This window comes from Vipera berus (genome assembly GCF_964194415.1).
Source record: "Vipera berus genome assembly, chromosome: Z".
Classification (NCBI taxonomy): Eukaryota; Metazoa; Chordata; class Lepidosauria; order Squamata; family Viperidae; genus Vipera; species Vipera berus.
Genome location: NC_138205.1, coordinates 129,390,121 through 129,414,029, shown reverse-complemented (window position 1 = coordinate 129,414,029; position 23,909 = coordinate 129,390,121). Strand labels below are relative to the sequence as shown.

Genomic DNA, 23,909 nt, shown 5'->3' with positions numbered 1-23,909 from the left:
TTGTAAGTCAAGGACTACTTGTATTGGAACTATGAGGTCTAATTCTTCCTTCCACCGGGATGCAACCCCCCCACCCCATAATTTAAATGCGGGGTCTTTTCAGTGTTAGCATTCAGAATCTTGTTTCCTGGGAAAAGTATGTATCTTTCCTTTGTTTCTCTAACCCTGTTGTCTTAAGAACTGTTTTCAGGGTTCGTGTGAATGGCACAAATAAAAATCAGTTGAGTTTTAAGTTCATTTCTACCATTTTGACTTTTTTGACCCTGTGGACTTTTAAGGAAGACATTTGGACAAGGCGAGGTGGATTGTCTTTAACTGCTGCTAAATTGAATGATGGAGGATGCTTCAGTTGGAAAAGAAATTCAGTCAGGAAAGGGAATATCATACAATCATCGGGCTAGAAAGGATCTTAGAGGTTGTCTAGTCCAGCCCCCTGCCCACATCCTCTTCTCATGGTTCTTTCTGTTTTTCCCCCACAGCACCTTTTTCCCAGAGCTTCAGAAATGTGACACGGATGACGATGTGGCTATGTGCTTCATTAAAAACGAAGGGGAATTTGACAAATACATCACCTACTTGGTGGGCCGGGTGCAAGCCGAATCCATTGTGGTCAGCAAAGTGGTCCAGGAGTTTTATAAGGTGAGATCTTCTGCTGGTCTTTTCACTAACCTACAACGATTTGTCCTTACATGTAATGACCCAGAATTCTTTGGAAACAGTCCTACATTTGTACATCCAAGCTTTATTATACATTGGTGAACCAGTTTGCTGTAGTAGTGAAGACACCAAGTTGGAAACCAGGACATTGTGAGTTCTAGTCTCACCTCAGGCATGAAAGCTAGCTAGGTGTCTTTGGGCCAATTACTAGGAGACAGTGAGTTCTAGTCCTGCCTTAAGTCATGAAAGCTGGCTAAATGACTTTGAGCTAGTCACCAGGATTTCTAGTCCTGCGTTAGGCATGCAAGCCGGCTGGGCGATTTTGGACCAACCACCAGGAGACGGTGAGTTCTAGATTCACCTTAAGCATGAAAGCTGCCTGGGTGACTTTGGGCCAATCACCAGGTGATGGCGAGTTCAAGTCCTGCCTTTGGTGACTTTGGGCCAATCACCAGGAGTCAGTGAATTCTAGTCCTGCCTTAGCCATGAAAGCCAGTGGGTGTCTTTGAGTCAGTACCTCCCTCCCAACTCAACCCACCTCACAGGACTGTTGTTGTGGGGAAAATAGGAGGTGGAAGGAATATTCGGTATGTTTGCCATCTTATTTATTTTAAAACAACAAAGGCAGGATGAAAATAAAGAATTGTGCATCTTTGCAGCAAGGCAGAGCACAGTGGCGTAGCGTGGGTTGTCAGCACCCGGGGCAATTTGCGCCCCCTAACCCGGTGACGTCATGGCACCGCCGAAAAGACGCGCCCCGCAGCGGCGTAGACTTTCCAAGAAGAGTCGCGCGCATGCGGGATGCTTCCGGGTCCCTCTCGAGGGCGGCTGGGCGGGGCTCCGACCTGCAAGAGCCGCTGCATTCAAGCTCGCACGTGAGCCCCGCTAAATAAAGCCACGCATGCGCACGAAGCTAGGCCAGCCGGCCGGCGGGTCCGTCTTCGCTCGGCCAAGCCTGCCGGGGCGCCTGCGGGGCGCTTGCGGTTGGCCTGAGCCTGGGCGGAGAGTTGGGCGCTTCTATTTATTTTATTCAGTTTTATGTGGCCGCCCATCTCACCTGCCGGACTCGTTTCGCTTTGCAAGAAAGAGCAGCTCGAGAGCGGAGCCAAGCCGACTCTGTGCAGCCCTTGGGGCTCCCTGAGCAGCTCAGTGCGAGCGCGCCCCCCCCAGATGTTGCGCCCGGTGCGGCCCGCCCCCCCTGCACCCCCCACGCTACGCCACTGGCAGAGCAATTTGTGGATAAGATCCTCCTTGTATGGTGCTGAAACGCTAAATAAGTGCCCGTGTTGAAGGAAGTTACTTCCTTATTAGAGCAATAATAGAAAAACTGTGACTTGTAAAGGAATTAATGGTTTTCATGGACAATAAGCAAACTTGAGTTAACAAATCCCTGACTCCCATCTTTCTCTCTCTCTCCCCCCAGCGATACACAGAGGGGACATTGGCCAGTGAGGATCCCTCTCTGCCGCCGATCCTCCCTCTGCAACACTATCTAGAGAGACCCATAAACCGGATCCAGAAATATCAAACAGCGATCAAGGTTGGAGCACAACTTTTAGTAACTTGTTGGTAGTGCAACAACTGGGTCTCACACTGCTGAGGAAGCTAGTGCAGGAAGTCCTCAATTTACGAGCACAAGTGGGACCAAAATTTCCACTGCGAAGCAAGGCAGTTATTAAGTGGGTGACGCCCGATTTTGTGAACTAATTTGGCCTTGGTTGTTAAGCGAATCATGGCAGTTGTTAAGTGAATCATGCGGCTGTGAAGCAAATCTGGCTTCCTGCTTTGACTTTGCTGGTCAGAAGTAGGCTGGTCACAAATGGTGATCACATGACCCTGGGACTCTGCAACCATCATAAATACATGCCAGTTGCCAAGCTCCCAAATTTTGATCATGTCACTGACGGTCATAAATACGAGGAGTAGCTATGAAACCACACTTTTTCCAGTGGGGCTGGAAAAGGGATGGTTGTAAACTGAGGATGACTAGTAGAGGTTGTCTTCAGGTTAAATTGGGATTGGGGTTGTTGTTGCTAAGCAATGCAGGGTATGGAGAAGGTGCATGAATGTCCTTGGCAGGTGCTGGGGAGGACTGGTCAGTTGGTAGCCAGTGGGGGAGGAGAAGGAAGGAGGGGAGGGAGGAGAGAGGTGGGTAGGTAGGTAGGTAATTAGGTAGGTAGGTAATGAAGGAAGGAGAGGATGGGAGGGAGGAGAGGGAGGGAGGGGAAAATGAGAGGGAAGAAAAAGGGTGGGAGGAAGGAAGGAGTAGGAGTAGGAGAAAAACAGTGGAGTTCTTGGCAGGTGTTTTGTTTTTTTTGCAGATGACTCGATTGGATAATATCAATGTTAGAAGGGAGTTGGGTTTGTGGGGAGGAAGAAGACTACCATGGGGTCTTTGGTACTCTCTGACCTTGGGGGTTTTCCTGAAAGACGTAGCATGAACCCAACTAGGTAACATCACCAGTACTAAAAGGGAACACGGTTTGCTCTCCCTATATATATTTAGTGGTTTTGCCTGTCAGTGTTGGTGGGAATGGTCTTAGTTGTTCCTTGATAGACAATACTGACAGCCTTCCTTCCTTCCTTCCTTCCTTCCTTCCTTCCTTCCTTCCTTCCTTCCTCCCTCCCTCCCTCCCTCCCTCCCTCCCTCCCTCCCTCCCTTTCCACTTCAACCACATTTCTGTTGCAAATATTCATCGTGGGCTAGAGCACAAAGTATGCCTATGGTACCTTTCCTTGTGTTCACAGGACATGATCCGAAACAAAGCAAGGAACACTCAAAACTGTGCCCTCCTAGAACAGGCCTACGCCATTGTTTCTGCACTCAACAGACGGGCGGAAAACAACCTTCACATTTCTCTCATTGAGAACTACCCGGGAACACTGGAAATATTAGGGGAACCCATCCGCCAGGTAAATGAAAGCTCGCTCTCACAATATACCTTCCTGTTTAGTCTCTGGCTCTTCCTGTTGAACTGCAAAAATTGGTTTTTCAATTTGATCCTGCTGCTTTTCGCTGGACATGTTGTTTTATAGAAGTGCCATCAGCCGCCCAGATTCATTTGACTGTGAGATCAGAAAATCAGTTTGGTCTAGTCTAGTGCTTAAGGCACCAGGCCAGACACCAGGAGATGGTGAGTTCTAGTCCCACCTGAGGTATGAAAGCCAGCTAGATGACTTTGGGCCAATAATTAGGAGATGGTGAGTTCTAGTCCCACCCTAGGCATGGAAGCTGGGTGAGTGATTTTGGCCAATCACCAGGAGGCAGTGAGTTCTAGTCCCGCCTTAGGCATGAAAGCCGGCTGGTTGACTTTGGGCCAATCACCAGGAGACAATGAATCCTGCCTTAGGTATGAAAGCCAGCTGGGTGACTTTGGGCCAATCACCAGGAGACGGTGAGTTCTAGTCCTGCCTGAGGCATGAATGTCAGCTTGGTAACTTGGGGCCAAATCCTCTCTCTCAGCGCAACCCATCTCACAAGTTTATTGTTGTGGGTAAAATAGGAGGAGGTAGGTGTGTTGGATATGTTTGTTGCCGTGAGTTATTTCTTCCTTGCAAAGAGAATTAAAAATCCTCCTGTTCTTTTCTGCCGACAGTTTGTTAGAGGTCTCAGACAAATAACTCAAACTCTAATCGTGAATGGAGATACAGTCTGTGGCTCAACAGGGCAGATCCAGAAGCAAAGGGTCTTGCTGGTCTACCGAAAGAATTTTCTGATGATGTGATTTATGAAGCCTGTGGAACTCCCTGCCACATGTTTTGCTGTTTTTTTCCCCAGGGACAATTCATTGTGTGGGAAGGCGCTCCGGGGGCACGCATGGCTTGGAAGGGACATAAGCGACACGTCTTCCTCTTCAAGGCCTACCTGCTTGTGTGCAAGCCAAAACGAGACACGAAGTTGGATGCTTATAGTTACCTGTTCAAGAACATGATGAAGGTTGAATATGTCCTTCCTTGATGGTTGGCTTTCTCTGTCTACTCTTTGGTATCTTAACTAAAACCAGGTTAAGCCTGAGCAGGGGGTTGGACTAGATGACCTCCAAGGTCCCTTCCAACTTTATTATTATTATTATTATAATCAGAACAATACTGGATTTTCCCTTGACGTAGCTTCAGAGGTTCTAGATCTCACAGCAATGCAGCCATTTGGGTCTGGTGATTAAGGCATCAGGTTGTGAGTTCTAGTCCCATGAAAGCCAGCTGGGTGAATTTGGACCAGTCACTAGGAGACGGTGAATTCTAGTCCCACCTTGAGCATGAAAGCCAGCTGGGTGACTTTGGATGAATCACCAAAAGACAGTGGGTTCTATTACCAACTTAGGTGTAAAACCTGACTGGGTGACTTTGGGTCAGTCTCTCTTTCTCTCTCAGCCCAGTCCACCTCACAAGGTTGTTGTATGGGGAAAATAGGAGGAGGAAATATTAGGTGTGTTTTCTGCCTTGAGTTATTTGTAAAACTAATAAAGGCGGGAGGTAGACAGACAGACAACTATACAGGTAGTCCTTGATTTACAACCACATCTGAGCTGCAGATTTCTGTTGCTAAGCAAGACAGTGGCAACTGAGTTTTGCCCCATTTTATGAACTTTTTGTCACAGTTATTACGTAAACCCTTGATGGTTAAGTGAACGTGGCTTCCCATTGACTTTGCTTATCAGAAGATTGCAAAAGGGGATCACTTGACCCCTGGATATTGCAACAGTCATAACTACGAGCCAGTTGCCAATGTCTGAATTTTAATCACATGACCACAGGGATGCTGCAAAGGTCGTAAGTGTGAAAAACAGTCCTAAGTCACTTTTTTCTGTGCCGTTGTAACTTTAAACAGTCACTAATCAGTGGTTGTAAGCCGAGGACTATCTCTATACAGATGTAAGATCTACTGCAAATGTGAGCATGTTCCTAGCTGACTTGTAATCCTGGTTTTTGGTCCCTCAGCTGTCCCACATAGATGTGAATGACGTGATCGAAGGAGATGATCGGGCGTTTGAGATCTGGCACGAACGGGAAGATTCTGTCCGGAAATATCTCTTCCAGGCGCGGACCGTTATCATCAAAAACTCGTGGGTGAAGGAAATCTGTTGTATTCAGCAACGGATTAGTCTCCCTGTATGGGGTGAGTAGAAGTCAGGACTTCAGTTCCTAAAATTGATTTTTTTTGCTGCTTTTTCATGCAGTCCTTCTTTCTGAAGACCACGAGTTCAAATCTGATTTATTTATTTTTTCTGTTTCAGATCCACCCGATTTTGAGGAGGAACTGGCGGACTGTACAGCAGAACTGGGTGAAACGGTCAAGCTCGCCTGCCGAGTCACGGGCAACCCTAAACCAGGTGTCACCTGGTATAAAGGTATAACCAGCCTAGTTTTCCCAAAATTAAGGTCAAAATGAAGTGGTAGATTTTGAACAGGGAGACTACTGATAGTCCTCAACTTATGACCACAACTGAGCCTCAAAATTTCACTTCTAAGCAAGACACAGGTTGAATTTTGCTCCATTTGATAACCCTTCCTTGCCACAAATGTTAAGTGAATCCCTGCAATTGTTTTATTTATTTATTTATTTATTTTATTTAATTTGTATACCGCCCTTCTCCCGAAGGACTCAGGGCAGTGAACAGGGCAATAAATACCAAAATACAAAAATACAAAAATTAAAAACAGATTAAACCATAGTGCCCAAATACAATAAATAGATTACTTAAAAACAATAATTAAAACCCAAACCCATCAGACCAGGCCGGCTTGTTCAAACAAATAGGTTTTTAGATCACGTCGGAAGGAGCGAAGGTCGGGAGCCATCCGGAGCTCAACCGGTAAACGGTTCCACAGGTCAGGCGCACCCACAGAGAACGCCCTCCCCCTGGGGGCCACCAGTCGGCATTCTCTGACCGGAGGCACCCTGAGGAGGCCCTCTCTGTGGGAGTGCACTGGGCGGAGGGAAGTTGATGCCGGCCGCAGGTGCTCCCTAAGGTACTCCGGACTCATGCCATGTAGGGCTTTATATGTCATTACCAGCACCTTGAATCTCACCCGGAAGGCAACTGGAAGCCAATGCAGCTTGCGGAGCAGAGATGTAACATGGGAGTATCGGGAGACTCCCAACACAACTCGTGCGGGCTGCATTCTGCACCAGTTGGAGCCTCCGAGTGGTCCTCAAGGGCAGCCCCATGTAGAGAGCGTTGCAGTAGTCTAACCGAGAGGTCACGAGCGCATGAGTGACTGTACGCAAGGCATCCCGGTCTAGATAGGGCCGCAACTGGCGCACCAGGCAAACCTGGGCGAAGGCCCCTCTAGTCACAGTTACTATATGATCTTCTAAAGAAAGCTGTGAATCTAGGAGGACTCCCACGTTGCGAGCCCTATCTACGGGGGGTAATAACTCACCCCCCATAGTAAGAGATGGAATGATCTGAGTTTCCCGAGATGCCGGCATGCACAGCCACTCAGTCTTGTCAGGGTTGAGCTGAAGCCTGTTCCTCCCCATCCAGACCCGGACCGCCTCCAGGCAACGGGACATCACATCGAGGGCATCACTGGGGTGGTTTGGGGTCGAAATGAAAAGCTGGGTATCATCAGCATACTGATGATACCCAACTCCAAAGCCACGAATGATCTCACCCAGAGGCTTCATATAGATGTTGAACAGGAGAGGTGAGAGGACCAGCCCCTGAGGAACTCCGCAAACGAGAGGCCTCGAGGTCGACCTCTGTCCCCCTGCCAACACCGACTGCGAACGTCCCAGGAGGTAGGAGGAGAACCACCGAAGAACTGTGCCTCCCACTCCCAATCCCCTGAGACGCCACAGCAGGATACCATAGTCGATGGTATCAAAAGCCGCTGAGAGGTCTAATAGGACTAGGACAGAGGAACAACCCCTGTCCTGGGCCCTCCAGAGATCATTCACCAGAGCGACCAATGCCGTCCGTGCTGTGCCCGGGCCTGAAACCCGATTGGTACGGGTCCAGATAGTCAGCTTCCTCCAGGACCAAAGGGAGCTGATGCGCCACCATGCTCTCAACAACCTTCGCAAGAAAGCGAAGGTTGGAGACCGGACGAAAGTTGTTTAATACAGCTGGGTCCAAGGCAGGCTTCTTGAGGAGAGGTCTCACCACCGCCTCCTTCAAGATGGCGGGGAAACTACCCTCACTCAAAGAAGCAGATTGTTAAGTTAGTCACACGGTTGTGAAGTGAATCCAGCTTCCCCATTGACTTTGTTTATCAGAAGGTCAAAAAAGAAGATCATGCGATCCCGGGACACTGAAATTGTCGTAAATATGAGTAAATATGAATTTTGATCAGGGGACCATGGGGGTGCTGCAATGGATGCAAGTGTGAAAAACAGTCATAGGTCCCTTTTTTCATCACTGCTGTACCTTTCAATGGTCACTAAGTGATCTGTTTATTTATTTTATTTAATTGATTTTATATACTGCCCTATTCCTGAAGGACTCAGGGCGGTTTACAGGGCGAGTTAAAACAATACAAATAAGTACACTTTAAAATAGAATTAAATAAGACTAGCCCACAATTAAACAAATTAAAATTAAAAAAATAAATTAAAATTAAAATTAAAATTAAAATTAAAATTAAAATTAAAATTAAAATTAAAATTAAAATTAAAATTAAAATTAAAATTAAAATTAAAATTAAAATTAAAATTAAAATTAAAATTAAAATTAAAATTAAAATTAAAATTAAAATTAAAAAATTTAAACCCCCTCAGTCCAGGCCAGCAAGATCAAACAACCAGGTTTTAAGGTCCCGGCGAAACGAGCCAAGGTCTGGGGCAGTCTGAAGTTCTACCGGCGGTTCATTCCATAGGGCAGGCGCGCCCACAGAGAATGCCCTCCCCCTTGGAACCATCCATCGGCATTCCCTAACCGGCGGAACCCTAAGAAGGCCCTCCCTGTGGGAGCGCACAGGACGATGGGAGGCTGATGCCGGCAGCAGGTGCTCCCTGAGATAATCCGGACCATGCCATTTAGGGCTTTATAGGTCATCACCAGCACCTTGAATCTGTTGTAAATTGAAAACTACATGTATATTCCTCTTCTCCCTTGTCTTGTATTTGTTTCCCAGTAATAATACTGTACTGTATGCCAATGTTAACATGAACTTATCTTGTTGGTCACCTGTTAATTGAAGGATATTAAGGATATTAATTATACCATAAGAACGATTCAGAGAGAATAAAACATCAGAATGCCTGCCAAACAAAGATATTATATACAGATAGTCCTCAACTTCCAATTATACATTTAGCGACCATTCCAAGTTACAACAGCACTGAAGATGATTTATGCTGGTCCTCACACTTACGACCATCGAAACATCACATTGTAAAAATTTGGGCACTTGGCAACCAGCTTATATTTTTAATATTTGCAACATCCTGGGGTTACACGATCGCCATGTGCAACCTTCCCACCCAGATTCCAGTAAGCAAATTTAATGGAAGAAGCTGGCTTTGCTTAATGACTGTGTGATTCACTTAACGATGTCAGGGATTCGCTAAATACTCATGGCAAAAGAAATATGGAAATAAATTCATCAAAGTAATAAATATTCTAAAATCAATCTCAACTTACTTAACAACTGCCTTCCTTAACAAAGGGCATTCTGGTCGTAAATCGAGGACAACCTGTGTGTCAAAATAAACAAAGAGAAACCATTTTGCAATCATATTTAACTCTGAATCCAGCCCCGTGTTCATCAAAGGGTGTCTTTTTATCTCTTGCTTTACAGATGGGAAGCCAGTCGAAGTGGATCCTCACCACATCATCATCGAAGATCCCGACGGATCTTGTACATTGATCCTTGATAATTTGACCGGAGTGGATTCTGGGCAATATTTGTGCTATGCCTCTAGTCCAGCCGGCAGTGCCAGCACTCTTGGGAAAATTCTCGTCCAAGGTACCGCATTACACAAACAGACACACAAATACAGACATATACACAGGCAACCTTGGAGGTCCAGAGAGAAGTATGTAAGGTCTTTCATTGTTCCACACACTGGTCCTGCTCCCAAAATGCATCCAACCAGCTAGCAGGGCTGTTGGTGTGTGATGGGGAAACACAGAAAGTGGAGGTGGTCACATAACACTACAAAACGCACAGCATGAGAGTCCACACAAGTCAACTGTGTAGAGGAAGAAAAAGAAATTAAACCCACTTTAAGAATAGGGCCCGAGAAAAGAGACTTGTGTGCTCTCCAAGGTTTGGTGGAGGATATATTGATATAATGAGGGCCAGTTTGGTCTAGTGATGAAGGTACCAGGCCAGAAAACTGGGAGACTGTGTGTTCTAGTCCCATCTTAGGTAGGAAAGTTGGCTGGGTGTCTTTGGGCCAATCACCAGGAGAGTAGGAGTTTTAGTCCACCTTAGGCATGAGAGCCAGCTGGGTGACTTTGGACCACCCAGTGAGTTCTAGTCCCAGGCACAAAAGGCAGCTGGGTGACTATCACGAGGAGACTGGGAGTTCTAGTCTTGCCTTAGGCATGAAAGCTGGCTGGGTGCCCAACCCACCTCACAGGGTTGTTGTAGACAAAATAGGAGGAGGAAGGAGTGTTGGATATGTTCTCTGACTTGAATTATTTATAAAAATAATAAAGGCAGTATCTATCTATCTATCTATCTATCTATCTATCTATCTATCTATCTATCTATCTATCTATCTATCTATCTATCTATCTATCTATCTATCTATCTATCTATCTGAATGAATGAATGAATGAATGAATGAATGAATGAATGAATGAATGAATGAATGAATGTCTCTTTGGTGCATCATGCTTCCAGGTGCAATGTGGGTTTAGAAGAGGATTTGACTTACTCATCTCTCTTTTCACAAAGCTTACAACTTCCTCATGGTATATTTTCAGTGCCTCCCCGGTTTGTAAACAAGGTGAAACACGCCTACTACACCAAAGGCACAGACGCACAGTTTACTTGCACCATCGAAGGGGCACCATGGCCCCAGATCAGGTAAGGGAATAATCAAGCCCATGCTCCACAACGTTTTTGAATCGGACTTTCTAGCAGGCGAAGGCTGTCTAGACTTCAGAGTCCTTGTCTTACAGCCACAATTGGTACCTGAATTTTCATGGCTAGGCTAGGCCGTTGTTATATGAGTTGTGCCTGATTTTACGGCCTTTTTGCCTGTGTTGTTAAGGGAATCATGGCGTTTGCTAAGTGAATCACATGGTCTTTAAGTGAATCTGACTTCCTCCATTGACTTGCTTGTCAAAAGTCGGAAGGTCACAGTTGGCGGTCATGTGATTCCCCAAGCACTGCAACCATGGCAATTGGCACGTTGGTTGCCAAACACCTGAATCTTGATCACGTGACCATGGGAACACTGCAAAGTTCATAAGGGTGAGGATCAGTTGCAAGTCGCTTTTTTCAGTGCCACTGTAACTTTGAAGGGTTGCTAAAGGAAAGGTTGTAAGTCGAGGACTACCTGCACTTTCTGAAAGCTGTTTCCAAGGGAGGAGGAGAACCAAGTAGAGATAATAATTGTTGTTGCTTCCAGTTTTATTTTTTCATGTCTTACTGTGTCCTACTTTGTGAATAGGTAAGACATGAAAGAGTATATAAAAAAATAATCTGTATTCTCTGTATTGGGACAATCACTGGGAAATGGTGAGTTCTAGTCTGTCTTAGGCAGGGGTCTTCAAACTTGGCCCTTGTATGACTGGTGGACTTCAACTCCCAGATTTCCTCAGCCAGGCAGGCTGGCTGAGGAATTCTGGGAGTTGAAGTCCACAAGTCATAAAAGGGCCAAGTCTGAAGACCCCTGTCTTAGGCATGAAAGTTAGTTGGGTGACTGCCCCTGCTCCCGTATATCAATGCCCTCCCCTGTAAATCTGTTTTCCCTTCCCTTCCCTCTCCTCCCCTCCATTATTCCTTTCTTCCCTCTACTCTTTCCTCCCTCCCTCCCTCCCTCCCCCTTCCTCCCTCCCTCCCTCCCCCCTCCCTTCCTCCCGCCCTGTCCCTCTCTTCCCTCCCTCTTTTCTCCCTCCCTCCCGCCTCCTTCCTTCCTTCCTTCCTTCCTTCCTTCCTTCCTTCCTTCCTTCCTTCCTTCCTTCCTTCCTCCTTCCCTCCCTCCCTTCCCCTCCCCTTTTCTCCTTTCTCCTCCCCTTTGCCCCTTTCCTCTCCCCTCCCCTCCCCTCCCCTCCCCGCTCCTTATTCCAGATGGTATAAAGACGGGAACCTCCTCACCGATCCAAACAAACACCAGAGCTTCAGTGAGTCACGAAGTGGCGTCATTGTCCTGGTTATCAAAAACGCCTGTGAGGATGATGAAGGTGTCTATGAGTGTGAGGTGAGTCTCTCTCTTTTTCCTTAGGTTGTTATGAGATAGGAACTTTTTCCATAAAATATCTGGGCTGAAGACCCGACTCGCATCTGCTGGGCAACTCCAGTTGTCCTGAGTTGTCTAAGTCCACCTTACCACAAACAAGCTAACAAAGAACAACAGCCTAATCAACGCTCATCATTCCTGTCAATATTGATAGGGGAAGCCATAAAATGAGAGCGCGGCCTTCTGACACTGTTGATGTTACCTAGTTGGGTCACCCGCAAGAAAACCAAGCTCAATGGCTTTTTTTCAGTGCCATTGGAGCTTTGAATGGTTACTAAATGGACTGTTGTAAGTTGAGGCCTATCTGTAATGGGTGCAAGCTAGTTAAAGTGAGATCCAGCCTAGAAATAAGGAGAAATTAACCAACTACAGTAAGAGAATGTCACCTGGTGGCCCCCAGTCCTTCTCTGTGGGCGCGCCGGAATTGTGGAACCGTTTGCCGGTTGCGCTCTGGATGGCGCCTGACCTTCGCTCCTTCCGGCGCGATCTGAAGACTTATTTGTTCGAACAAGCCGGCCTGGCCTGATGGGGGATGGGTTTGGCTTTTATTGTTGTTTTAAATGTATTTTAATCTATTGTTAACTTGGGCAACTTGTTTAATTCCTTTTTAATTTTTGTATTTTGTATTTTTATATGTTTGCCCTGTTCACCGCCCTGAGTCCTTCGGGAGAAGGGCGATATACAAATAAAATTATTTATTTATTATTTATTTATTTAACTAATGGAATAGCTTGCCTCTTGGAGCTGTGGTTGCTCCATTACTGGACATTTTCAAAAATAGACCAGACAATCATTTAACCAGGATGGGATAAGTTCTCCTGCCATGGGTAGCGGGCTGGACTAGAAGACCTCCAAAGTCCCTTCCAGCTTTATGATTCTATCTCCTACCCAAAGCGATTCCTTGTCTAGATTTGTGAATGATTCGGTTTTCTCCTTCATCTGAAATCCACACGTGTTCTAACTAGTGTTGCCAACTTGCCTTCAGTTGATAAACAGGTTGGGGACTGCAAAGGGAGGTGCACACCTTTACTGCCAAACCACAACAGCCTTGGCTCCAGAGAAGAGACCCGAGCAAGTGATAACAATAGAAGGTAAGGCCTCTTGATGTGCTCTTTCATGATGTGGTTAATTAAGGATGACTAATTGTGACTAATTAAGGACTGAATGGGTGCATTGTCTTATCTCTCAGAAGATGTGGCTTTCCTATTTCTTGTTGGGACCTTGTTAGTGATTGTGTTTGCCTGGTCCCGTATTGTTGTTATTTTGTGGCGGAAGAGGTCCAGGTCTACAGCCTCCTGCTCAATCAGGGGGTTGGACTAGAAGACCTCTAAGGTCCCTTCCGACCCCGTTATTCTACGTTCTAGCCTCACTGGATCAGCTCAGGGTGGCGCCTCCACAGAAAAGTCACTAGTAAGACTACACAAGTGAAAGGAACACTATCAGTTGTTCAGTACCCACAACAGTGGTGTGAACCAGATGCAGAACATCTTGTAACAAATCAAAGTTTATTTTAGGATCCCAGAGATTTACTCTTCCAGTCTTCCATAAGTTGGCAATAACTAAGTTTCTTCTGTTCAGATCTTAAGTTGGATGAAATGGAATTTGTACATATATATTTGTTTATATCCCGCCCTTATTATTATTTTTTACAAATCACTCAAGGCAATGAACACGTCCAACATACTTTCCTCCTCCTATTTTGCCATCAATAACAATCCTATGAGGTGGGTTGAGCTGGCCCAAATTACCTATCCCAGGGGTAGGGAACCTTGGCTCTTTTGATGACTCGTGGACTTCAACTCCCAGAATTCCTGAGCCAGCCACGCTGAGGGGAAAGGGAGAGTTTCCAAGCTGGGCCACACTGGCTCAGGAATTCTGGGAGTTGAAGTCCATGAGTCATAAAAGAGCCAAGGTTGTCTACCCCTGACCTAGCTGGGCCAAGAAGAAGGGCCTTTGGTGTGGTGGCTCCCTCCCCACCCGTGGAACATTATCCATGTGAAGATAGAAACCAATAAATACTAGATGATGACCTCAACCAGATCTCCTACTAAATTGAGACTATCTCAGTAACATTTTTTTTGATTGAGAAATGGAGGTTGTAAGGCCTACAACTGTCTAATAATGCTGTGAATAAAGTAGGTTCTTGAGTGTTCTGGGGTTTGGGGCAGGTTAGGATTTGCTACCGCAACAAATGTGGAATTGAATTATTTGTGAAGGGTAAAGCGTTCTTGATATTGTGAATTTGGGTGTTTGCAAAGGACACCTGAACTGTGATATCCTCACACATTTGACATGAATGATTTAAGGATCTACAGCAGAGATTATGACACAGTGGCACCACAACGCGGCATGGATTTGACATTTTAAGGGTTGTGTTGGCTGCCGTTAACGGATGGTTTACAGTTATCCTTGGCAAAGGGAAACCTGGTTTAAAAATCATTCCTTTCTTTTTATCTGACAGCTCGTAAGAGGTCTCAGATATTTATTTGCGTCCCGCTTCTTTTTTTTACAAATAACTCAAGGCAGAGAACATATCTGACACACTTTCCTTCTCCTATTTTCCCCATAACAGCCCTGTGAGGTAGGCTGGGCTGAGAAAGATCCTTTCATAACTAACACATAACTAGAACTCACGGTCTCCTGATGAGTGGTCGAAAATCATCCAGCTGCTTTCTTTCTTAAGGCAGGGGACTAGAACTTACTGTCTCCTGGTAATTAGCCCAAGGTCACCCAGTCAGGTTTAATGCCTAGGGCGGGACTAGAACTTACTGTCTCCTGGAAATTAGCCCAAGGTCACCCAGCCGGGTTTAATGCTTAGGGCGGGACTAGAACTTACTGTCTCCTGGTAATTGGCCCAAGGTCACCCAGCCAGGTTTTAATGCCTAGGGCGGGACTAGAACTTACTGTCTCCTGGTAATTAGCCCAAGGTCACCCAGCTGGGTTTAATGCCTAGGATGGGACTAGAACTCATTGTCTCCTAATGTGATTGGCCCAAGGTCACCCAGCCAGGTTTAATGCCTAGGGCGGGACTAGAACTTACTGTCTCCTGGTAATTGGCCCAAGGTCACCCAGCTGGGTTTAATGCCTAGGATGGGACTAGAACTCATTTTCTCCTAATGTGATTGGCCCAAGGTCACCCAGCTGGGTTTAAAGACTAGGGTGGGACTAGAACTCACTGTCTCCTGGTGATTGGTCCAAAGTCACCCAGCTGCTTTTCATGCCAAAGGCTAGGCTAGAATTCCCAGCACTCCATCTGGCTGTCATGGTTAATGTGGAACTAGAAAATGTCTCCTGGTGATTGATCCAAAATCACCCAGCTGGCTTTCATGCCTAAGGTAGAACTAGAACTCACAATCTCCTGTTTTCTAGCCTGACCAACCTGACTATTTCAGATAAAAAAATTCCTGGGTTCATTGTATTCAGGAATTTAACCTTTTTAATTGATTCTGTCTCTGTATTTTATGCTTGCACTGGACAACCGTTCGTCTGAAGTGTTATAGGGCTTCCCAGTTGAGCAGGGGTTTGGCCTAGCGGACGTCTAAGGCCCCTTCCAACTCTGTTATTCTGTTACTTTGGGTGGGAAGACTGACTTTTTCACTTGTGGTGACTAAACTGGAAATTTAAATTTTATTTCTATATTATATTTATATATTGTACAAATTATAATTTGTATTAGACTACTGCAACGCTCTCTACATGGGGCTGCCCTTGAGGACCACTCGGAGGCTTCAGCTGGTGCAGAATGTAGCCGCATGAGTCGTGATGGGAGTCTCCCGATACTCCCGTGTAACGCCTCTTCTCCGCGAGCTGCATTGGCTTCCAGTTGCCCTCCGGGTGAGATTCAAGGTGCTGGTGATGACCTATAAAGCCCTACATGGCATGGGTCCAGATTATCTTAGGGAGCACCTGCTGCCAGCATCAACTTCCCATCGTCCTGTGCGCTCCCATAGAGAGGCCCTCCTCAGGGTGCCGCCGGTTAGGGAGTGCTGGCGGGTGATCCCCAGAGAGAGGGCATTCTCTGTGGGCGCGCCTGCCCTTTGGAATGATTTACCTGTGGAACTCCGGATTGCCCCCGATCTGCGTTCATTTCGCTGGGACCTGAAAACCTGGCTTTTCGATTTATCAGGCCTGGACTGAAGGGGTTTTAGCTTTTTAAATATTGTTTTAATTGTTGGGCTTAATTAATTTAATTAATTTTAATTTATATTATCTTTTATATTGTATTTTATGCTGCCCTGTAAACCGCCCTGAGTCCTTCGGGAATAGGGCGGTATAGAAATCTAATTAATTAAATAAATAAATAAATAAATAATTTAATTTTAATTTAAAATACGGTTCGTAGTAAATTTCCTATCTATGTTTTAGAAAGACGTCCGTGTTCCTCTATTAATACCCTGTGATGGAATTAATTTGAATTTTTTTTTTGGCAAGTAAGAAATCAATAAATATTGGTGTAATTTGGATACCTGCACCATGCAAATGGTACTTGGCTTCTGAATGGGAAATGGACAGGAAAGATAATAAAGATAATAAAGATACCATCTTCTCTGCCTGTTGAAGAATCAAATTTTGTTTTACTTCGTCTTATCGGCCTATATTATTTGAATTTTGCTAACCTACCATATTAATTGCTAAAAACTGGTGCAATCAAACTCCACAGCTTTTAACTTGCTTTGCAACACTCAACGCTGTTAAAATATCAGAAGCCTCATATCTTTTTTTGAAAGGGGTTCTAAAAATTCTAAAAAATGGCCCGCGCAATGCTAATTTTCTCTTCTTATTATAAATCGGACTGAGTAAATTCCAAGATTCTTTGCTACTATGCCACATAATACTTTTATTTCTTTTAGAAAACAAAGGAGGTTAAAAAATTGTAGTGTGATAAAGTGAATTTTATTCTTCCTGGGACAGGTGGAACGCAGTTTTATTAAAATAAGACTTACAAACTACTTTATTTTAATGCACTTAAGAAATCATATAGCAGGAATGCAAATGTTCCGATTTCTTGCAGTTCTGGAGCTGATTTGTTAAATGAAAAAGTTTGCTGAAGTTTGTTTATTTGTGTCAGAAGCCTCACAATTAAAATAAGGCCTACTATATGACATAAAATTTAAAATACAAAATACAAGATTAAAATACAGTTGTCTTCAACTTATAGCCACAATTGAGCCCATAATTTCTGTTGCTAAGTGAGACATTTGTTAAGTGAGTTTTGCCCCATTTTACAATCTTGCTTGTCACAGTTGTTAAGTGAATCACTGCAAATATTAAGTTAATAACACAGTTGTTAAGTGAATCTGGCTTCCCTATTGACTTTGGTTGTGAGAAGGTCACAAAAGGGGATCACGTGACCCCAGGATACTGTGACCATCGTAAATATGAAACAGTTCCCCAGGGTCTGAATTTTGATCACGTGACCATGGGGCTGTAAGTGTGAAAATCGATCATAAGTCACTTTTTTCAGTGTCAGCGTGACTGAATGGTCACTCAATAAACTGTTCTAAGTTGAGGACTACAAGTATGTACAAATTAAATTGATCTTGCCCAGAAAATTTAGGAAGTTGAAGCTTATTTATAAATCTAATGGTTATACAATGTTTGATTCCTTTCAAACATTGTATTTTTCCAATATGTTAACTTTGCTCACATATCTCTGATTTGGCAGATTGCCCCCATCCCATATAGTTAGCCCTCAACGTACAACCATTCATTTAGTGACTGTTCAAAGTTACAATGGCACTGAAGAAAGTGACTTACAACCGGTCCTCACTCTTACGACCGTCACAGCATCCTCAGGGTCATGTGATCAGAATTTGGGCACTTGGCAACTGACTCCTATTTATGACGGTTGCACAGTGTCCCAGGTTCATGTGATCACCATCTGCAACCTTCTGACAAGCAAATTCAAGGGGGAAGCCAGATTTGCTTAACAACCACGTGATTCACTTAACAACCATGGAGATTCACTTCACAACTGCAGCAAAAATAAAGATCATAAAATTTGGTGCGATTCACATAACAACTTATTTAGCAAAGAACGTTCCGTTCTCAATTGTGGTCGTAAGTCGAGGACTATCTGTATTTAAGAATGCGTGGAATATTACCTTTGAAATAGGTAATATTTTAAAAAATAATAATCACGTCCTATTCAGCACACTAATCCATTACATCCTGGTGTTTGGCTTTGCTTCTGTCTCAGAGACGTGGACTTTCAGGCACAATAAAACAATACGATAGTGCGCCATTTCAACATTAAAAAAATTGGGAACATTTTATTCAACCTGTTTTGCTTTCGTCTAAAATGATGTCAGGGCTGTTGAGATTTTGTCACAGGTTTAACGGTGCTTTGTAAACCCAGCATCTTCAGAAGGGGTTAAAAAAAAAAGTCAAGATGGTATCCCTGATAGAGCAATCAAAGCCATTTTTATTTATTTTGCATTTATTGTGACGCACAATAACACGGATCAGGGTTTCAGTGAGGTATTCATGACTAATAAACTGATTTTTTCCCCTGCAGAGATATCCCAGTTTTTAAATGCCTTTCTAGACAAAACAGGAGAATTTGAACGTATTCTATCGAACACGATTTAAACGGAGAAATTATTTGCATACAGGTAGTCCTCGACTTACAAGGGTTCATTTAGTGACTGTTCCAACTTACACCAGCTCTGAAAAAAAGCGATGTATGACAGTATTTCACATTTACGACTGTTGCAGCATCCCCATGGTCAAGGGATCCAAATTCAGACCTTTGGCAACCGGGTCACATTTATGACAGTTGCAGCGTCCCTGTGGGGTCCCTTTTGCGACCGTTCGACAAGCAAAGTCAGTGGGGATGCCAGAGTCACTTAACAACCAGGTTACTAGCTTAATAAGCTACAGTGATTCACTTAACAAGGGTGGCAAGAAAGGTCGTAAAATGGGGCAAAAGTCTCACTTAGGAACAGAAACGTTGGGACCAATTTTGGTTGTAAGTTGAGGACTACTTGTAATTCACATTTTGAAAGGCATTATAGCGTGCTCTCTTCTTTCTTTTTGGAAAAAAAATTCTAGCAGCAGCTAGAATTGCTGGCTTGGCTGTACTGCAAAAGGTGAAAGAGACCATTATAAAACAACTGTCACATTAATATACTAATGGCATGTTTAGAGGACACCCAACGCAACGCCTTTTCTCACAGTGGCAATTGTCTGGATGGGAACGCTTTCAAAGCAGATGAAAATCTAACGTGGAAAGCAATCGGGATACAACCACAGGTAGTCCTCGACTTACAACCATCTGTTTCGTGACCGTTTGAAGTGAACAAAAGTGGCTGGCAACCGGTCCTGGCGTTTACAAGCCATCGCTTGTGGTCACATGATCCAAATTCAGATGCTTGGAACTGGCGTGTATTTCTGAAGTTTTGCAGCATCACCCGATACCCACCGGCAACCTTAAGACAAGCAAAGTCAATGGGAAAAGCTGGATTTGCTTAATGGCCGTGCAGTTCACTTAACAACTGCGGTGATTTGCTTAGCAACCATGTCAAAAAAATGTTGTAAAATTAGGCTTAACAACCACCTGGTTCAGCAAACGAAATTCAGGTCCCAGTTGTGGGTCGTAAGTCAGAGACTACCTGTATGCCAAATCAACAATTGTGATATAGGTGCCCTGACATTCTGAGCTGTATTAGCCAAACAGCCTTGTATTGTGATCCACAAATCACTTAAGATGCTGATTATTTGTCGTTTTCTCTTTCTTTCTTTCTTTCTTTCTTTCTTTCTTTCTTTCTTTCTTTCTTTCTTTCTTTCTTTCTTTCTTTCTTTCTTTCTTTCTTTCTTTCTTTCTTTCTTTCTTTCTTTCTTTCTTTCTTTCTTTCTTTCTTTCTTTCTTTCTTTCTTTCTTTCTTTCTTTCTTTCTTTCTTTCTTTCTTTCTTTCTTTCTTTCCCCACTCTGTGATTCCTTAACAAGTAGACTAGCACAACAACAAAGAAATCTACAAATTTGGGGTGAGGACAAGGTTTCCAATTTGAACCGTTTCAACTGCAACACAATTACAGGTAGTCCTCAACTTGTGACCATTTGTTTAGTGACTGTTCAAGTTACTACAGTACTGAAAAAAGTAACTTATGACTGTTTTTCACACGACCATTACAGCATCCCCACAGTCACGTGATCAAAATTCAGACCTTTAGCACCTGGCATGGATTTATGACAGATGCAGTATCCCGCAATCATGCGATCCCTTTTGCGACCTTATGATGAGCAAAATGGGGGAGCTAGATTCACTTAACAACTGTGCTACTAACTGAGCAACTGCAATGGTTAACTTAACAACTGTGGCAAAAATGTTCGTAAAATGGAACAAAACTTCTTGCCTTAACAACTTAATACTTAACATCTGTCTTACTTAGCAACATAAATTTTGGGCTCAATTGTGGTCGTAAATCAAGGACTCCCTGTATTATTACTGTAAAACATTTATTTCATACTTAAAATAAGCCATTTCCATCATTTTTGGAGAATTCGGAACTGCAGAGTGATGGGAAATCCCTTCAGATGCCAAATCTCTGTGTTCCACTCCAGCTAGAAATAGTCCTCGACTTACGACTGTTCGTTTAGTGATTGTTCAAAGTTATAATGTCTTGAAAAAAGTGACTTATAATCACTCCAAAGATCGTCACAGCATCCTAATTTGTATGATCACAACTGGGACACTTGGCAACTGATTCATATTTATGATGGTCGCAGTGTCCCGGGGTTACATGATCACCATTTGCTGGCTTCTGAAAGCAAAGTCAATGTGGGAAGCCAGATTCACTTAACAACCATGTGATTTGTTTAACAAACATGGCAATTCGTTTACCAAACACAGCAAAAAGGTCATTAAATTGGATAGAACTCACTTAACAACCACCTCACATAGTGACAGACATTCCCGTCCCAATTGCAGTCACAAGTTGAGGACTATCTCTCTTTATAACCCAAAAATGTTTTATTTTCAATCCAACCCAGTTACATTTAACCCTTATTAAGAATTTAAGATTGGAAGTCAGCTTTTAACCAGGTTTAAGACAGTGCAAACGTTCATCTGTGGTCAGTTTAAGTGATTTGTGGATTTAATTATCACAGTTTGCTAAAATTGGTTGCAATCTCGGAAAAAACAACCGTGGGATTGTGTTAATTTTATTTTTCCTCTCAATTCTTTCCACTCCAGGTTTTTAAATTTCTTTTATTTGCATAACAAATTTAATGTGATTGTGAGCTTCTGCCTTTTTTTAACACCCTGCTGTTCATACTGTTTTCTTTGTAGTCACTGAACAAGAGACTAAAGTGCCTAAGAAAACCATCATCATGTAAGTCATATATACATATATATATATATATATATAAAATTAGCATTTGTGTTGTGCTGTGCTGCCTCTTTGCATGTCTCCATAATCAACCTATAGAGGAGGTCCTTGACTTTCAACCCTTCATTTAACAACCATTCTAAGCTACAAGGTCGCTGAAGAAAGTGACTGACAACTGTTCCTCGCACTTATGACCATTGCAGCATTCCCCCATGGTCACATGATCCAAATTTGAGTCCTTAGCAACTGGCATGTATTTATGACGGTTGCTGCATCCTGGGGTCACATGATTGCTATTTGCAAACTTCCGACCAGCCAAGTCAGTGTCTGGGGTGCGGGGGGGGGGAGGGCGGAGCTAGAGTCCCTTAACGTCCGCCTGGTTCATTTAACAACTACGGTGATTCACTTAACAACCGTGGGAAAAGAAAGGTTGCAGTTTACAAACGCAACAAAAATAAAGGTCGCACAATGGGGCACGACTCACTGATCAATCGCCACACTTAGCAATGAAAGCACCAGTCTCAATTGTGGTCATAAATCGAGGACTACCTGTATTTACTGGCTGTGCAAAAGTGTTTCTTGACATCCTATCGTGTCTACTGGCATTTTGGAGCGGGGGGGTGGGGGTGGGCGGTTTAGGAGAAAAATAGGCCAGGGGATAAAACCTCTCGAGGTGTGTGATTGTCTATTTCACAATCTTCCTGAGATAGACCGGGTGTAAACTGCAAGGTCTGATCAAGCCAAAGTCAGGGAGGGACGACAGATATTCAGCCAGGCACTGCACTAATTCACAAAAGACAGACTGTGTGCAAAGCTGCCTTTGAAGAACCAGCAGTCTTGTCCTTTTCTCTTTATCACTGCCCACGATTAATCGCACTGAGCAGAAATTGGCATTTTTACTGGCTTCTTCCCTGGCATGCAACAGTTTATTGCATTAAAGTGAAGGTAGAGAAGAAGAGGCTCAAAAGTAACCCAAGCTCTTAATAATCTTCTAACTGCTAGCCCATCTGTTTCTCTTTCCCCTTCCTTCCTTCCTTCCTTCCTTCCTTCCTTCCTTCCTTCCTTCCTTCCTTCCTTCCTTCCTTCCTTCCTTCCTTCCTTCCTCCCTCCCTCCCTCCCTCCCTCCCTCCCTCCCTCCCTCCCTCCCCTTTTTCCATCTTTTTTGCCTTCCAGCCTTTTCTTTCTCCCTCCCTACACTATTTCCTTCCTTCCTTACCTGCTCCCTCCCTCTTCCCACTTTTTCCTTCCTTCTTTCCTCCACTTTTTCTTTCCTCCCTCCCTCCCTTTCTCCCTCCACTTTTTCCTCCCTCCCTCCCTCCCTTCATTAATTCTTTTCTTCATTCTCTCTTTCCTCCCTCCACTTTTTTCCCTTCCTTCCTTCCTTCCTTCTTTCCTTCCTTCCTTCCTTCCTTCCTTCCTTCCTTCCTTCCTTCCTTCCTTCCTTCCTTCCTTCCTCCCTCCCTTCCTTCCTCCCTCCCTCCCTCCCTCCCCTTTTTCCATCTTTTTTGCCTTCCAGCCTTTTCATTCTCCCTCCCTACACTATTTCCTTCCTTCCTTACCTGCTCCCTCCCTCTTCCCACTTTTTCCTTCCTTCTTTCCTCCACTTTTTCTTTCCTCCCTCCCTCCCTTTCTCCCTCCACTTTCTCCTCCCTCCCTCCCTCCCTTCATTAATTCTTTTCTTCATTCTCTCTTTCTCCCTCCACTTTTTCCTTCCTTCCTTCCTTCCTTCCTTCCTTCCTTCCTTCCTTCCTTCCTTCCTTCCTTCCTTCCTTCCTTCCTTCCTTCCTTCCTTCCTTCCCTCCCCCCCTCCCTCCACTTTTTCCTTCCTTCCTGGAAGAAGGCAACCCAGGACCATCTTGTACCTGGGAGTCAAAAGAGTCAAGATGACCTCTGTGAGCATGCAGTTGAAGCTCTTTCGGACATGCAGAAAATCTGGCTGCAGTTGCCCTCTTGAACTCTTTTGATGCTCCCTCCAGGTGTCAAGACCTCAGATGCAGCTTTTAACACAATCTGTCCTCTTGTCATGCTGGCAAGTTCATTGGAAGCAAAGACGCTCTGGAATGGCTTTTAGGGCTAAGATAGGAGGGAAAGATCAGGCCTCTAGCTTTCAGTAAGGATTGTTAGACCCTCTCAATCCTTGTCTTAATGCTTTTTGGCTTCTGTTGCTAACTAAACAATTCCATATTCTATATGGTTCCTTGCCAACACAAATGCTACTTTCTTAAATTTGATTGCAAAAAAGGATAACCCCATTTTAATTGAGAATATTTTGAGTTGCACTCTATGAGCAAAATTTACAACGGCACTGAAAAAATTGACGTAAGACCGTTTTTTTCACGCTTACAATCATCGCAGCATCCCCATGGTCAGGTGATCGAAATTCAGAAACTTGGCAAATGGCTCGTGTTTATGATGGTCGCCGTGTCCCCAGGGTCACGTGATCCCCTTTTGCGACCTTCTGGCAAGCAAAGCCAATGAGGAAGCCAGATTCTTTTAACAACTGTGTTATTCAGTTAACAACTGCAGTGATACTTTGAACAACTGTGGCAAGACAGGTTGT

The 23,909-nt window shown here is 44.2% G+C and overlaps 1 protein-coding gene across 10 annotated transcripts in view; it reads left to right on the top strand.

The window, feature by feature from the left end:
- The window catches only part of OBSCN (obscurin, cytoskeletal calmodulin and titin-interacting RhoGEF), a 246,317-nt gene that overhangs the window by 163,368 nt on the left and 59,040 nt on the right, over nt 1-23,909 (top strand). For 9 of the 10 annotated variants that reach the window (XR_014028536.1, XM_081344177.1, XM_081344174.1 and 6 more), the window contains 10 exons: nt 480-639; nt 2,081-2,197; nt 3,406-3,570; nt 4,436-4,594; nt 5,596-5,773; nt 5,892-6,005; nt 9,403-9,570; nt 10,539-10,641; nt 11,851-11,980; nt 13,005-13,110. Coding sequence is in view for 9 of the 10 variants with exons in the window: in XM_081344177.1 (XP_081200303.1) it covers nt 480-639; nt 2,081-2,197; nt 3,406-3,570; nt 4,436-4,594; nt 5,596-5,773; nt 5,892-6,005; nt 9,403-9,570; nt 10,539-10,641; nt 11,851-11,980; nt 13,005-13,110 (1,400 nt within the window). In the remaining variant the exon portion in view is untranslated. Of the gene's footprint in view, nt 1-479; nt 640-2,080; nt 2,198-3,405; nt 3,571-4,435; nt 4,595-5,595; nt 5,774-5,891; nt 6,006-9,402; nt 9,571-10,538; nt 10,642-11,850; nt 11,981-13,004; nt 13,111-21,309; nt 21,353-23,909 lie in introns of all 10 variants that reach the window. The other variant, XM_081344170.1, reaches the window with a different exon arrangement.